Raw genomic sequence first — 15,672 nt, forward strand, 5'->3', positions numbered from 1 at the left:
AATGTCTCTTACAGTCCATCTGTCAGTTAGTTCAGACAGATTAAAGCCAGATGTTAGGTGTTAGTATTCTGACTGAGAGGCAAGCATCAGTCATGTGAGGGTGAACACGTGCACATCAACACCACCAGTGTAAATAGTGGGAGAAAAGGAAGCAGCCACTTCCATCAGCTGAGAGCTGGCTGTAAAGACACATTGGAATGATCCAGAGGAAACAAACAGCCTCTGGACTTTAGTTTAGAGTCGCAACAGTCGCCGCTTCACAAATAGTGACATTTCTCTGGCCTGGCCTCTGCACCTCTGATCATAGAACCGCCCCTGGTTTATTTCATAATTTTGAGGCAGGTTTCTTTGACTTTAGAAGCAACATAATTAAATAAAATGTGAGCAACTCCTTGGTTTGTACATGTGCATGTGTAACTCTCTATATTTGCATAAATAACGCTTAAAAACACAGAGCACAGATTGAACAGGTGTCATGGCGAAGTTAGTGTCCCTTTAAAATACTGTCCCCGGAACTGTCTCCGTCCCAGGTTAGCTTGTTCTGTTCATTGTAAACGGGTCCGGTAAATTAGTGTAAAGTTACGTTTAGTTTGTTAGTAAAACACAACAGGTTGGAGAAATTAATAATTAAGTGACCGGGATGTGTTTAAAGGGGGACACTACACGACGTAACGCTTGTAAAATAATACCCATAATGCATTTCGGCGGGACAGTTGAATCCTGCGCACACCAGCTTCCGGTGTCCTGTGTAGTGTGTGTTCGTTGCTCCCTCGCGTTGGATTTAGTTTGAGTGCAAACTGTGATCTCCACTTTTCTCCAGAAGTGGTGTAAAGTCAGCTGCAACAGTTTGAGTGACGGAGGAGGAAGAAACGAGCCGCCAAGATGCCGCGAATCATGATCAAAGGAGGCGTCTGGCGCAACACTGAGGTACGTGTTTACACGGCTAGCTGCGTTAGCATGATGCTAACTACCAACAGCAAGTCTATGAGGCGGAGTTAGCATGATGCTAGCTGCTCACTTAACGGGATTTAGCCGTGGATGTAGCTCACGCAGCAAGTTTGGTTTATTGTGTTGCTGTTTGCTGAGTCTAAAGAGTTTATTTAACGTCACTGATTGTGTTGAAATGTGTGTATTATAATGTATTTAGTCTATGAAAATGGCTACCTGATTAGCGAACATTATTTTAGCCTGCGAGACTTTGCAAATGTTAGCAAGTTAGCTAACGCCAAGTGAGAATAACAGTAATAGATTGGTACATGATGGAATAGTTTATTAACCCCAAATTTAACTACATAACAACAGACAACAAGACAAAGATGATGATATATATAAATTATGTGTTAAATACAGCATGACGGGAAAAACATATAAACAATAACTTAAAGACAAGGCAAGTTTATTTATGAAGCACATTTCAGCAACAAAGCAGTTCAAAGTTTTTTACATAAAATCTCAGAAGCATCAAGACGAGGGGCAAAAAAACCACATCATAAAAGGACATTTAAAAGCAATTCACAAATGAGAATAGAAGGTAGGAAATAAGTTACAGTTAGACAGGTATAAAATACAAGAACAAAGTTTCAGTGCAGTTAAAATCAATGAAATTATTTGAATAGTAAAAATTACGGTGCTGTGTATGAATAAATATCTGATTTAATAACAGGCAGCAGCAAATAGAAAAGTCTTGATTTCAAAGCAGTGAGTTTGTGCAGAGCTGCAGTTTACTGTTCCAGATATGTGGAGCATGAAAACTAAACACTGCTTCTCCACATTTAGTCTCGACTCTGGAGACACAAAGCACTATTACTATACAGTTACATTTGTTTGCATTGACTTACACCACCTTTATTTATATTAACACTACTTGTATTTATATTTTTTGTGCCTTGTATCTTGTTCTGTACCTGTTCTTTGTATATTGATGTTTGCCCCTTATTTTTATTTGTTCATTTTGTTTGTTTGTCTGCATCAGGACCAGGGAAACACAGTTTCATTCCTGCCTGTACTGTACTCAGGCTGGGCAATATTATTGATATTATATCAGTTTGTTTCTTCTTTCTTAATGTCTTAAATTCAGTGTCACAGCAATAAGGTCTTAGAAGTCATTTAATAGTCTTAAATTTGAATTAGTGAGGTCTTAATGTCTACAAACATTTTATCTAATTTTATCCATTTAAAAAAAAAATTGTGAAAGATTATTTTGAAAAAACTATAATACTGACATTTTACTTCATACTTGCACTCACCTGTTGGCAAAATGTAGACCTCCGCTGCACAAGACCACATACATACTACTTCCCTGCGATGCTTAAATACGAAAAACATGATTTGTTCAAAATCTGGTTAAAAGGCGTCTGAACGGGTCTTAAAAGCATTAAATGAATCCGTCTGATACCTGTAGACACTCTGCTTTGGTTTTGGTTATTATTATATCTTAAGTGTTGTATTTTACTGGTTTAAAGGCCACATTACAGTAAATTGATGTAATTTTCTGAACTTTCTAAACAAAAAACTAACTGAATATTTTGTGGACGCACTAATAGTCAACAATACAATACTGATATGGATGTATTTGGTAAAAATGATTGTGATACTTGATTCTTGCCATATCACCCAGCTCTATACTGCACTGCACTGTGTGTAGAGGGTTTACAAAAAGTCTCTCTTTAGTCCAAGGTGAGAGTGTCAGTTAGGATGAAAGTGTGAGGCTTCACCTCCTGAGACAGATGGGACTGGCTGTTCAGAGAGAAGGCAGCTGATAAGAAGGACCTCCTGTATGTTAAGTTTGATTGAATGATGGAATAATTCTTCTGAGTTTCTTCCTGTCTTTCTCTTTTTTAATCCTCTCAGGATGAGATCCTCAAAGCAGCGGTGATGAAATATGGGAAAAACCAGTGGTCTCGTATCGCTTCCCTGCTGCACCGCAAGTCTGCCAAACAGTGCAAAGCCAGATGGTGAGTCCTGAAACAAAGACATGATTCTGTTAGTTTTCAAGGTGACAGCAGGACCTTTAGAAGTAGATAATAGCTGTTGTGACTGTCCTTCATACGTGTTGTGCCCCTCTGGTTTTGTGTCTGTGTGCAGGTACGAGTGGTTGGACCCCAGCATCAAGAAAACAGAATGGTCCAGAGAGGAGGAGGAGAAGCTGCTCCATTTGGCCAAGCTGATGCCCACTCAGTGGAGGACTATTGCTCCTATCATAGGACGCACTGCTGCACAGTGTCTGGAACACTATGAATACCTGCTGTATGTTTTTATAGCATTTAAAACACATTTAAACACCAATATATGTTTTATCTTTTATAACTCTATTGTAAACGCAGACTCTCCCTGACCCTAGATCTTGATTGTGGGATAATCTGCAACACAGTGACTCGATAACTTCAGTTAAGTGTATAAAGATTATTCCTGTTTATTCACACTTCATGTCTGTGTGTATGTGTTCAGAGACAAAGCAGCACAAAGAGACAATGAGGAAGAAGTGGGAGACGACCCCAGGAAGCTAAAACCTGGAGAGATCGACCCAAATCCTGAAACTAAACCTGCCAGACCCGACCCTGTGGACATGGACGAAGGTTTGTTAACGCACCTGAACAATGATGGAGAGACGGCTTTTTCCAGAAACTTCAGTCTGAATGCAGAACGCACCCTGCTCCTTCAGAATATCCACTTACATGCTCTCACAGTCGTCTGTTACATTCCCAGTAGTCTAGTGTTCATTTACTCTGAGGAAGAATTTAGTACGTAGCAAATCATGCTGCAGTCATTCTCTGATGGGTTGTATCAGTTCAAATAAATCAAACTCAGCCTCTCTGTCGTGTGTGTGGCTGCAGGAGACAACAGGTTTAACTGAAACTAAAAAATGTATTGAATTAACTGTGTGTTTCTGTCTCTGTGTGTAGATGAGCTGGAGATGCTGTCAGAGGCCAGAGCTCGACTGGCCAACACCCAGGGCAAGAAAGCCAAGAGGAAGGCCAGAGAGAAGCAGCTGGAGGAAGCCAGGTTAGATACACATAATGTGGTGTTGTTACCCAGAGCTCAGCAACCCCCCCAAAAAAAATGGCAGAACTCAGCGCAGATTGCACGCACAGCACGTCGTCATGCTACTGGAGCGTAAATAGGTGGTGCTTTCATTGCAAAGCATAGAAAAAATATGTTGGCATTAAAAAAAGCTTTGGGAAAATTATTATTATTACTGTAACATGTTACTGACCAACACGTTCTGCAAAGTTGCGTGCATAATTAAGAGTCCTTCACTTCCTGCTGCAGACGGTTGGCTGCTCTGCAGAAGCGCAGAGAGCTGAGAGCGGCAGGAATCGATGTTCAGAAGAAGAGGAAGAAGAAGAGAGGAGTGGACTACAACGCTGAAATCCCCTTCGAGAAGAAACCTGCTCAGGTATTTGTTTGAATACATTTTAAACAGAACCTGCAGCAGCAGTAAAACATCAGGGCTCAACTTCATGTTGTCATTTATTCATTTGTTTAATGTTCTTCACTTTCAGGGTTTCTACGACACCAGCATGGAGCAGTACAACGCTCTGGAGCCAAACTTCAAACGACTCAGACAGCAGCACTTGGACGGAGAGCTGCGCAAGTCAGTGACATCACACATCACATTTTATACACACATACAGTCTGGATGATACGGGAACACACACACATACAATGTGAAAGAAACAGACACACTTACACCCAGTGAACTGAAAGTGCTTCATTCATAAACCGTTTTGTGTGTTTGTGTGTAGTGAGCAGGAGGAGAGGGAGAGGAAGAAAGACAAACAGAAGATCAAGAAGAAGAAAGAGAGCGACCTCCCATCTGCCATCCTGCAGACCAGCGGCGTGGCTGAGTTCACCAAGAAACGCTCCAAACTGGTTTTACCTACACCACAGGTAACCACGACACGCCAACACCTGCATGACTAAAGCCAGGTTCAGACTACATGTTGGTTCACGACCAGTGATCGCTCGTCGTCTTTTACCAGATCATTTTTTTAATTTAGCAAGTCACTGAATCTTCCAGAAGTTCCTGCAAATGTTTAATAATAAAAACCTTTTTAGAAAATGAAGGGATTCTCAGCTGAAATGATGAGAGGCTTTTAATTTGAAACAGACACAGATAAAATTTAACAGGACAAACAGGAGCAGATTAAAAATAAAAATATTAAACTACAGAGGGAATGATAAATAAAGCACCCCCAGACGCTGCGTCGATGTCGTCTACTATGACACGCTTCATGAGATTAAACGATGGATTGACACTCGTCGTTCACGATCCGAGCCGACAGCGTACGATACTGCGTCGGACAATAATCAGGCTCATGTCATGTAGTCTGAACGCGGCAGTGCAGCTGGTCCAAAACTTAATCTGAACTCATTTATATTTATTGTTCTTCACAGATCAGTGATGCTGAACTGGAGGAAGTCGTCAAACTGGGTGTCGCTAGCGAGGTCGCCCGTCAAGCTGCAGAGGAGAGCGAAAGTGGTAACTCTGCCTCCTCCGCCCTCCTGTCAGAGTACAGCGTCACCAACGCCATGGCAACGGGGCTGCGTACCCCACGCACCCCTGCTGCCCAGGACAGGATACTGCAGGTAACACACACACACACACACACACACATTCAAGATCTGTGTTGTGATGTATATTTATGGATGACTGTATTTTATCAGTGATGTTTTACATGGATATATTTGACAGTTATGCTGAGCTAACCTGTCACTGATCAGTAAGGTCTAAATTTGAGTCCAGACAAATGTACATAGAGCTCATTTAGTATTTCTGTGAGGTCATCATACAAAAAAACAAACTAAACTAAAAGTCCTTGCTGAAAAAAAATGTTTATTTATCTTTTAGGAATAATTCTAACAATTATTTCCAGTTTTGACTGATTGATTCAAATTTTAATTTTTGGATAAACTTCTTAAGAAGTCTCATTTTCTAGACCTTTAAACAAAAAATGAATACATCAGGACGAGACAATTAAACAATGCAAACAGCACATCGTTACCTCTGTGTTTTATTTATTTATTGAGTAAGTGCATTAAACATCTTTAATATGTCTGATTTTTTTCTGCTCACAAATATCAGTGAGCTAAAATCCTTCATCATCCACAATGTGCGCACACATGTCTTTGAATGTGAAGAAACTCTTGTGTTTAATGTTTCCTGCGTCCGTCTGTGTTTTCAGGAAGCTCAGAACCTGATGGCTCTGACCAACATCGACACCCCTCTGAAGGGAGGCCTCAACACCCCGCTGCACGAGAGCGACTTCAGTGGCGTCACACCTCAGCGGCAGCTCGTACAAACACCCAACACTGTTCTCAGCACACCGTTCAGGTAACAACGCTGTCGCTGCTTTATTGAGACAACCCTGATGTGTGTGGTGCTGTGACTGTTAACCCTTTGTGGTCATCTCCAACAGAACACCTTCACAGGGTCAGGGGCAGGAGGGCATGACGCCTCAAGCTGGAGGAGCGATGACCCCACGTGGGGCAGCGACCCCAGGTTTGACCCCCGGCCGCACTCCGCTCAGAGACAAACTGAATATCAACAGTGAGGAGCAGCTGGCCGACCCTGCGTACGCCAAACACCTGGTAAATACACACTTCTACATGATATACTGTCAATATACACACTCACTGTCGACTCTGAATATGTAGAATTTAAACAGTCATACATTATCTAAGACCTCACTGTCACATTAATAATACTCAAAAAAGAAAATGGATGAACCTGTCGTCTCTCCTCTCACACACAGCAAAGAGAAAGCCTGCAGCAGCTGAGGCAGGGCCTGATGTCACTTCCTGTTCCCAAGAACGACTTTGAGATTGTTCTTCCGGAAAATGCAGAGAAGGAACTGGAAGAGACGGAGACAGAGACGGGATTCATCGAGGACTCTGCAGATGTAGAAGCACGCAAACAGGTATGTGCTTTAGAGTTTAGCTCGGAGGACAACGTGATTTTAATGAGTGCGTAACTGAGGCTGCGATCAGACTGCAGGCACATCAGATTTGTTTCTGAAAGCAGATCTTGAGGACAGACTGTCCGCACTTTTTTGCAAGTAATCACGTCAGATTTATGTGTCCAGACATCTCTAACCTGTGTGCATGGGTTGCTGTGGTAACCATGTAGGCATCAGTAGCTGTGTAGCGATGCTGGTGACGTGGCTTTCCAGCACTGAAGCATTACAAATGAAGGTCCATCATTTCGTCCTCCCAACAGTTTATTCAAGCCTGTGCACAGACTTCTGTTCATCATGTTGTCCTCTTCATCACTCTGGATTTGTCGTCGTCATAATGTTTTGTTTGTAAAAACACTTTGGAGTCTGATCTGAACGTCCAGACTGAGATGCATTTGTAGACATCTGATTAGTCGCATTTCAAATCACTTCCAAATGTGGTTTGGATCAGATTTAGTGTGGGTTTTTTTCTGCTGTCCAGACCTCCTTAAATCAATCTGAATATACCAAAAAAGCGATTAGGCCTGGCAGTCTGAACAAGGCCAAAATGATATAAACCCCCTTCGTGTATGTCGTTCAAATAATGTTTGTCAAATATTTACTGGTGTGTGTGTATGTGTGTGTGTGTCTCAGGCTTTACGGGATGCAGAGAGGGAGAAGGAGCTGAAGCTGCGACACACTGCTGTTCAGAGGAGCCTTCCCAGACCTACTGAGGTAACAAACACACCTCCTGAGGGTTTCATCAAGCTGACAGTGGCTGCCTGTACATGCACACATGATTCAGTTTTTGGCTTTTATTCCAAAATAGACAGTATTCCTGCTAAGCTGTTGACACGTCTAATGAAAATGAATATTCCACTAACATTCTTGCTTATATGCAGCTGTGTATGTTCTGATTAACGTGCCCTAACATGTCGTGTTTCGCGTCAAAGAATATAGAAGTGGAACGGCCGGAGCTGCTTGTGCCATTTTGCTTCTTTGCATAAAAATAGAATTCAAAGTTTCCTGCTGGTGTCTGACGTGTTGGGCTGTGTGTCTTTCATTCCTTCACTCGCCTTCTTAAAAAGGTCGATGTTGTGATATTTGCACTTGTTAATAGACGTTGTGTTTCTCCTTTCAACCACAAATGTGTGGGTTGTTTTTTTTTAATTGGACATCATCTCTACACCAGCCCTCAAACTGTTGGCTGGTTGGTTTGTGTACAGCGTATCCATGACAACACACAGAGCTGACTGTAAACAGGCAAGAGGCCGTGTGTCACACACTGAAGATAACCGCCCAATGGAGATGCATGTTACAGATTAGGGGTTTTATCATTTCTATTTAGACATTTTATATATTTTAGTAGATTTATTTTATCCTCCTGGGTTTTTATGGTTGTTGTCAGCTTTGTAACCTTGTGTAGAGAAGTGTTTTATCAATAACGTTTATTATTGCAGCGTGATGATGTCAGCTTGTCTGCCTCTGCAGGTTAACGAGTCTGTCCTCCGTCCCGCCTCCATGGAGCCGCTCTCAGACCTGCAGCTGGCCGAGGAGCTGATCAAACAGGAAATGATCACCATGCTGCACTTCGACTGCCTGCACCACCCGTCAGCCAACGCAGCCAATCAGCTGCAGCGCGGCAAAACCAGAGGCCCCACGTCGACGTCTAACAACGCTTCTCACATAGGCTACCTGGAAACACATTCCTACAAACCAGTCAGCACAGAGGAGATGGAGCAGGTAACACACACACGCACATACAGCCAGCACTGTTGTTTTCACTTGAGAAGTTCCTCAAATTAATCAGCTGCTCTGTCTCAGTACGAGTTTGGTAATAAAGACGTGTTAGAGATACGCTGTGTGTTGTTTGAGACACGGTTACTGATGGCGTTGTGTGTGTGTGTGTGTGTGTGTGTGTGTGATGTTAAACAGGCGAAGGCGATACTGGCATCAGAAATGGAGGTGGTGAAAGCAGGAATGGGTCACGGTGATCTCAGCATGGAGGCCTACAGTCAGGTGTGGGAGGAATGCTACGGACAGGTAAGCCTCTCTCTGTCAGCCGACCCTAAAGCCTTTCACGGCCTTCCTCCTCACAGGAAACAGACTTCTGCTCAGCGGCTGATTCATCATGTCTGCCTCTGTGTTTCTGCAGGTGTTATATCTACCTGCTCAGAACAGGTACACCAGAGCAAACCTGGCATCAAAGAAAGACCGAATTGAGAGCCTGGAGAAAAAGCTGGATGTGAGAATGGTTCACTTCAACATTTTAAAACAGTTAAATCTTTATGAATTAAATCTTTATGAATTCGCTGTGTCTGTCTGCCTCCAGGTGAACCGTGGTCACATGACAGCAGAGGCACGGAGAGCAGCCAAGCTGGAGAAGAAACTCAAAATCCTACTGGGAGGGTTTCAGTCCAGAGCTCTGGGTCTCCTGAAGCAGCACAATGAACTCTGGGAACAGGTATTGAACGTTGTGGAGTTTTAAATCTAATATTAAAAAAACATCCTTATTTATTCTTCATTTTCAGCGTAACAGAATGCAGCACTCTGAAGAATTAGCTTAAAGATGCTTCTGTAAAACACTAAATACAGACCTGAAATTGAGTGAACTGATGAGCTGCCTACTTCAGTCTGTTCTCTACAAACTGTAAATCATAGTGGTGTCTGAAACTCTGTGTAATTCTTAGATATTATGTGTGTTATATAAATGCATTATTGTAATAATAGTGATGTTCTCATGCTGTCCACCAGGTGGAGCAGTCAGCCACAGAGCTTCAGACCTTCAGTCAGCTTAAGAAACAAGAGGATACTGCCATTCCCCGGAGACAAGCGGTATTAATAATTTAATTAATAACACACACATACACGAATACTGTACCAGTGAAAATACAACTGACTGCAAAGTTTTTATGACGTACTGTAGTGTAACTATACTATGACGTTTTTATCACATTTTGGACGACATACGATACTATGACGTTTTTATCACATTTTGGACGACATACTATACTATGACGTTTTTATCACATTTTGGACGACATACTATACTATGACGTTTTTATCACATTTTGTGCAACATGCTATACTATGACGTTTTTTCATGATTTTTGACGACATACTATACTATGACGTTTTTATCACATTTTGGACGACATACTATACTATGACGTTTTTATCACATTTTGTGCAACATGCTATACTATGACGTTTTTTTATGATTTTTGACGACATACTATACTATGACGTTTTTATCACATTTTGTACAACATGCTATACTATGACGTTTTTGTCACATTTTGGACGACATGCTATACTATGACGTTTTTTCATGATTTTTGACGACATACTATACTATGACGTTTTTATCACATTTTTGGCGACATGCTATACTATGACGTTTTTATCACATTTTGGACGACATGCTATACTATGACGTTTATATCACATTTTGGACGACATGCTATACTATGACGTTTATATCACATTTTGGACGACATGCTATACTATGACGTTTATATCACATTTTGGACGACATACTATACTATGACGTTTTTATCACATTTTGTACAACATGCTATACTATGACGTTTTATCACATTTTGGATGACATACTATACTATGACGTTTTATCACATTTTGGACGACATACTATACTATGATGTTTTTATCACATTTTGGACGACATACTATACTATGACGTTTTTATCACATTTTGGACGACAGTGTACTGTGACGTTTTTATCACATTTTGGACGACATAGTGTACTGTGACGTTTTTATCACATTTTTGGCGACATGCTATACTATGACGTTTTTATCACATTTTGGACGACATGCTATACTATGACGTTTATATCACATTTTGGACGACATGCTATACTATGACGTTTATATCACATTTTGGACGACATACTATACTATGACGTTTTTATCACATTTTGGACGACATACTATACTATGACGTTTTTGTCACATTTTGGACGACATACTATACTATGACGTTTTATCACATTTTGGACGACATACTATACTATGATGTTTTTATCACATTTTGGACGACATACTGTACTATGATGTTTTTATCACATTTTGGACGACATAGTGTACTGTGACGTTTTTATCACATTTTTGGCGACATGCTATACTATGACGTTTTTATCACATTTTGTGCAACATGCTATACTATGACGTTTTTATCACATTTTGTGCAACATGCTATACTGTGACGTTTTTATCACATTTTGTGCAACATGCTATACTGTGACGTTTTTATCACATTTTGGACGACATGCTATACTATGACGTTTATATCACATTTTGGACGACATGCTATACTATGACGTTTATATCACATTTTGGACGACATGCTATACTATGACGTTTATATCACATTTTGGACGAGATGCTATACTATGACGTTTATATCACATTTTGGACGACATGCTATACTATGACGTTTATATCACATTTTGGACGACATGCTATACTATGACGTTTTTATCACATTTTGTACAACATGCTATACTATGACGTTTTATCACATTTTGGATGACATACTATACTATGACGTTTTATCACATTTTGGACGACATACTATACTATGATGTTTTTATCACATTTTGGACGACATACTATACTATGACGTTTTTATCACATTTTGGACGACATAGTGTACTGTGACGTTTTTATCACATTTTGGACGACATAGTGTACTGTGACGTTTTTATCACATTTTTGGCGACATGCTATACTATGACGTTTTTATCACATTTTGGACGACATGCTATACTATGACGTTTATATCACATTTTGGACGACATGCTATACTATGACGTTTATATCACATTTTGGACGACATACTATACTATGACGTTTTTATCACATTTTGGACGACATACTATACTATGACGTTTTTGTCACATTTTGGACGACATACTATACTATGACGTTTTATCACATTTTGGACGACATACTATACTATGATGTTTTTATCACATTTTGGACGACATACTGTACTATGATGTTTTTATCACATTTTGGACGACATAGTGTACTGTGACGTTTTTATCACATTTTTGGCGACATGCTATACTATGACGTTTTTATCACATTTTGTGCAACATGCTATACTATGACGTTTTTATCACATTTTGTGCAACATGCTATACTGTGACGTTTTTATCACATTTTGTGCAACATGCTATACTGTGACGTTTTTATCACATTTTGGACGACATGCTATACTGTGACGTTTTCATCACACTTTGGACGACATACGATACTATGACGTTTATATCACATTTTGGACGACATGCTATACTATGACGTTTTTATCACATTTTGTACAACATGCTATACTATGACGTTTTTTGTCACATTTTGGACGACATACTATACTATGACGTTTTCATCACATTTTGGATGGCATGCTATACTAAGACGTTTTATCACATTTTGGACGACATACTATAGTATGACGTTTATATCACATTTTGGACGACATGCTATACTAAGCTGTTTTATCACATTTTGGACGACATACTATACTATGACGTTTATATCACATTTTGGACGACATACTATACTATGACGTTTTCATCACATTTTGGACGACATACTATACTATGACGTTTTCATCACATTTTGGACGACATACTATACTATGACGTTTTTATCACATTTTGGACGACATACTATACTATGACGTTTTTATCACATTTTGGGCGACATACTATGACGTTTTTATTACATTTTGGACGACATGCTATATTATGACGTTTTTATCACATTTTGGGCGACATACTATACTATGAAGTTTTTATCACATTTTGGGTGAAATACTGTACTGTGACGTTTTTATCACATTTTGGACGACATACGATACTATGACGTTTTCATCACATTTTGGACGACATACGATACTATGACGTTTATATCACATTTTGGACGACATGCTATACTATGACGTTTTTATCACATTTTGTACAACATGCTATACTATGACGTTTTTTGTCACATTTTGGACGACATACTATACTATGACGTTTTCATCACATTTTGGATGGCATGCTATACTAAGACGTTTTATCACATTTTGGACGACATACTATAGTATGACGTTTATATCACATTTTGGACGACATGCTATACTAAGCTGTTTTATCACATTTTGGACGACATACTATACTATGACGTTTATATCACATTTTGGACGACATACTATACTATGACGTTTTTATCACATTTTGGACGACATAGTGTACTGTGACGTTTTTATCACATTTTTGGCGACATGCTATACTGTGACGTTTTTATCACATTTTGTGCAACATACTATACTGTGACGTTTCTATCACATTTTGGACGACATACGATACTATGACGTTTTCATCACATTTTGGACGACATACTATACTATGACGTTTTCATCACATTTTGGACGACATACTATACTATGACGTTTTTATCACATTTTGGACGACATACTATACTATGACGTTTTTATCACATTTTGGGCGACATACTATGACGTTTTTATTACATTTTGGACGACATGCTATATTATGACGTTTTTATCACATTTTGGGCGACATACTATACTATGAAGTTTTTATCACATTTTGGGTGAAATACTGTACTGTGACGTTTTTATCACATTTTGGGTAACGTACTATACTGTGACGTTTTCATCACATTTTGGACAACATACTATACTATGACATTTTTATCACATTTTTATCGACATACTATACTATGACGTTTTTATTACATTTTGGACGACATGCTATACTATGACGTTTTTATTACATTTTGGACGACATGCTATACTATGACGTTTTTATCACATTTTGGGCGACATACTATAACTATGACGTTTTTATCACATTTTGGGCGAAATACTGTACTGTGACGTTTTTATCACATTTTGGACGACATACTATACTGTGACGTTTTCATCACATTTTAGGCGACATACTATACTATGAAGTTTTCATCACATTTTAGACGACATGCTATACTATGATGTTTTTATCACATTTTGGGCGGAATACTGTACTGTGACGTTTTTATCACATTTTGGACGACATACTGTACTATGACGTTTTCATCACATTTTGGACGACATACTGTACTATGACGTTTTCATCACATTTTGGACGACATACTATACTGTGACGTTTTCATCACATTTTAGGCGACATACTATACTATGAAGTTTTCATCACATTTTAGACGACATGCTATACTATGATGTTTTTATCACATTTTGGGCGGAATACTGTACTGTGACGTTTTTATCACATTTTGGACGACATACTGTACTATGACGTTTTCATCACATTTTGGACGACATACTGTACTATGACGTTTTCATCACATTTTGGACGACATACTATACTGTGACGTTTTCATCACATTTTAGGCGACATACTATACTATGAAGTTTTCATCACATTTTAGACGACATGCTATACTATGATGTTTTTATCACATTTTGGGCGGAATACTGTACTGTGACGTTTTTATCACATTTTGGACGACATACTGTACTATGACGTTTTCATCACATTTTGGACGACATACTATACTGTGACGTTTTCATCACATTTTAGGCGACATACTATACTATGAAGTTTTCATCACATTTTAGACGACATGCTATACTACAATGTTTTTATCACATTTTGGGCGAAATACTGTACTGTGACGTTTTTATGACATTTTGGACGACATGCTATACACTATGACGTTTTTAGCACATTTTGGGCGAAATACTGTACTGTGACGTTTTCATCACATTTTGAACGACATACTATACTATACTATGACGTTTTTAGCACATTTTGGGCGAAATACTGTACTGTGACATTTTCATCACATTTTGGACGACATACTATACTATGACGTTTTTATCACATTTTGGACGACATATTATAGTAAAACGTTTTATCACATTTTGGATGATATACTATGACGTTTTCATCACATTTTAGAAGACATGCTATACTATGACGTTTACGTTTTCATCACATTTTGGACGACATACTATAGTAAAACGTTTTATCACATTTTGGACGACATATTATAGTAAAACGTTTTATCACATTTTGGATGACATACTATACTATGACGTTTTCATCACATTTTAGACGACATGCTATACTATGACGTTTTTATCACATTTTGGACGACATGCTATACTACGATGTTTTTATCACATTTTGGACGACATGACATTTTACTGAACAAGCGTGAGCTGCTGTATGATATCACCTTTCCGTGTGTGTTTCAGGCCCTGCGGGAGGACGTGGAGAGGCAGATGGAGCGAGAACGAGAACTTCAGCAGAGATATGGAGAGCTGTTGATGGAGAGGGAGGCACTCATCAACAGTGCTCAGAAATACTGAGCCACATTAACGCTAATTAATTCATGCACACATGCTACACATTCATCATGGAGACATTGATATCAAGCTAACAGAAGCTCTGAGAAACCAACACAGATGAACACAAGTTTTCTTGCTTTTCCGCCCTCTGAGCCATCATATTGAACCCTTCTGTCATTCTTTTTTTTTTCCAATATTTGAGGCAATTCCAGAGAGAAGCCCCACCTCCATGTGCTCATGTTGCTATGATGTCACAAGCTGAGTTTTGAGCATGCTCAGTAGTCTCTTGTGTTTCTGTATTAGTGACCAATAAAGTTTCTTTTCAACAATGAAAAAGTTGCAGCAGGT

The 15,672-nt window shown here is 39.3% G+C and overlaps 1 protein-coding gene across 1 annotated transcript; it reads left to right on the forward strand.

Moving 5' to 3' along the window:
* Positions 1-693: 693 nt before the first annotated feature.
* cdc5l (CDC5 cell division cycle 5-like (S. pombe)) lies at positions 694-15,660 on the forward strand. The gene is made up of 19 exons (XM_033613008.2): positions 694-927; positions 2,851-2,954; positions 3,085-3,246; positions 3,448-3,575; positions 3,903-4,002; positions 4,270-4,396; positions 4,503-4,594; positions 4,746-4,890; positions 5,398-5,589; positions 6,186-6,334; positions 6,420-6,591; positions 6,756-6,920; positions 7,590-7,670; positions 8,427-8,678; positions 8,871-8,978; positions 9,091-9,180; positions 9,268-9,399; positions 9,690-9,770; positions 15,232-15,660. Exons 1-19 carry the CDS (start codon positions 883-885, stop codon positions 15,343-15,345), a joined length of 2,439 nt encoding a protein of 812 aa, XP_033468899.1. The 5' UTR covers positions 694-882; the 3' UTR covers positions 15,346-15,660.
* The last annotated feature ends 12 nt before the right edge of the window (positions 15,661-15,672 follow it).

Source organism: Epinephelus lanceolatus, chromosome 17 (genome assembly GCF_041903045.1).
Source record: "Epinephelus lanceolatus isolate andai-2023 chromosome 17, ASM4190304v1, whole genome shotgun sequence".
Lineage (NCBI taxonomy): Eukaryota > Metazoa > Chordata > Actinopteri > Perciformes > Serranidae > Epinephelus > Epinephelus lanceolatus.

Coding starts and splice junctions, on each gene's coding strand:
- cdc5l (XM_033613008.2), top strand. CDS start 883: ATGCCGCGAATCATGATCAAAGGAGGCGTCTGGCGCAACACTGAG. Junction 6,592..6,755: donor CTGCGTACGCCAAACACCTG/GTAAATACACAC, acceptor TCTCACACACAG/CAAAGAGAAAGCCTGCAGCA. Junction 9,181..9,267: donor GCCTGGAGAAAAAGCTGGAT/GTGAGAATGGTT, acceptor GTCTGCCTCCAG/GTGAACCGTGGTCACATGAC.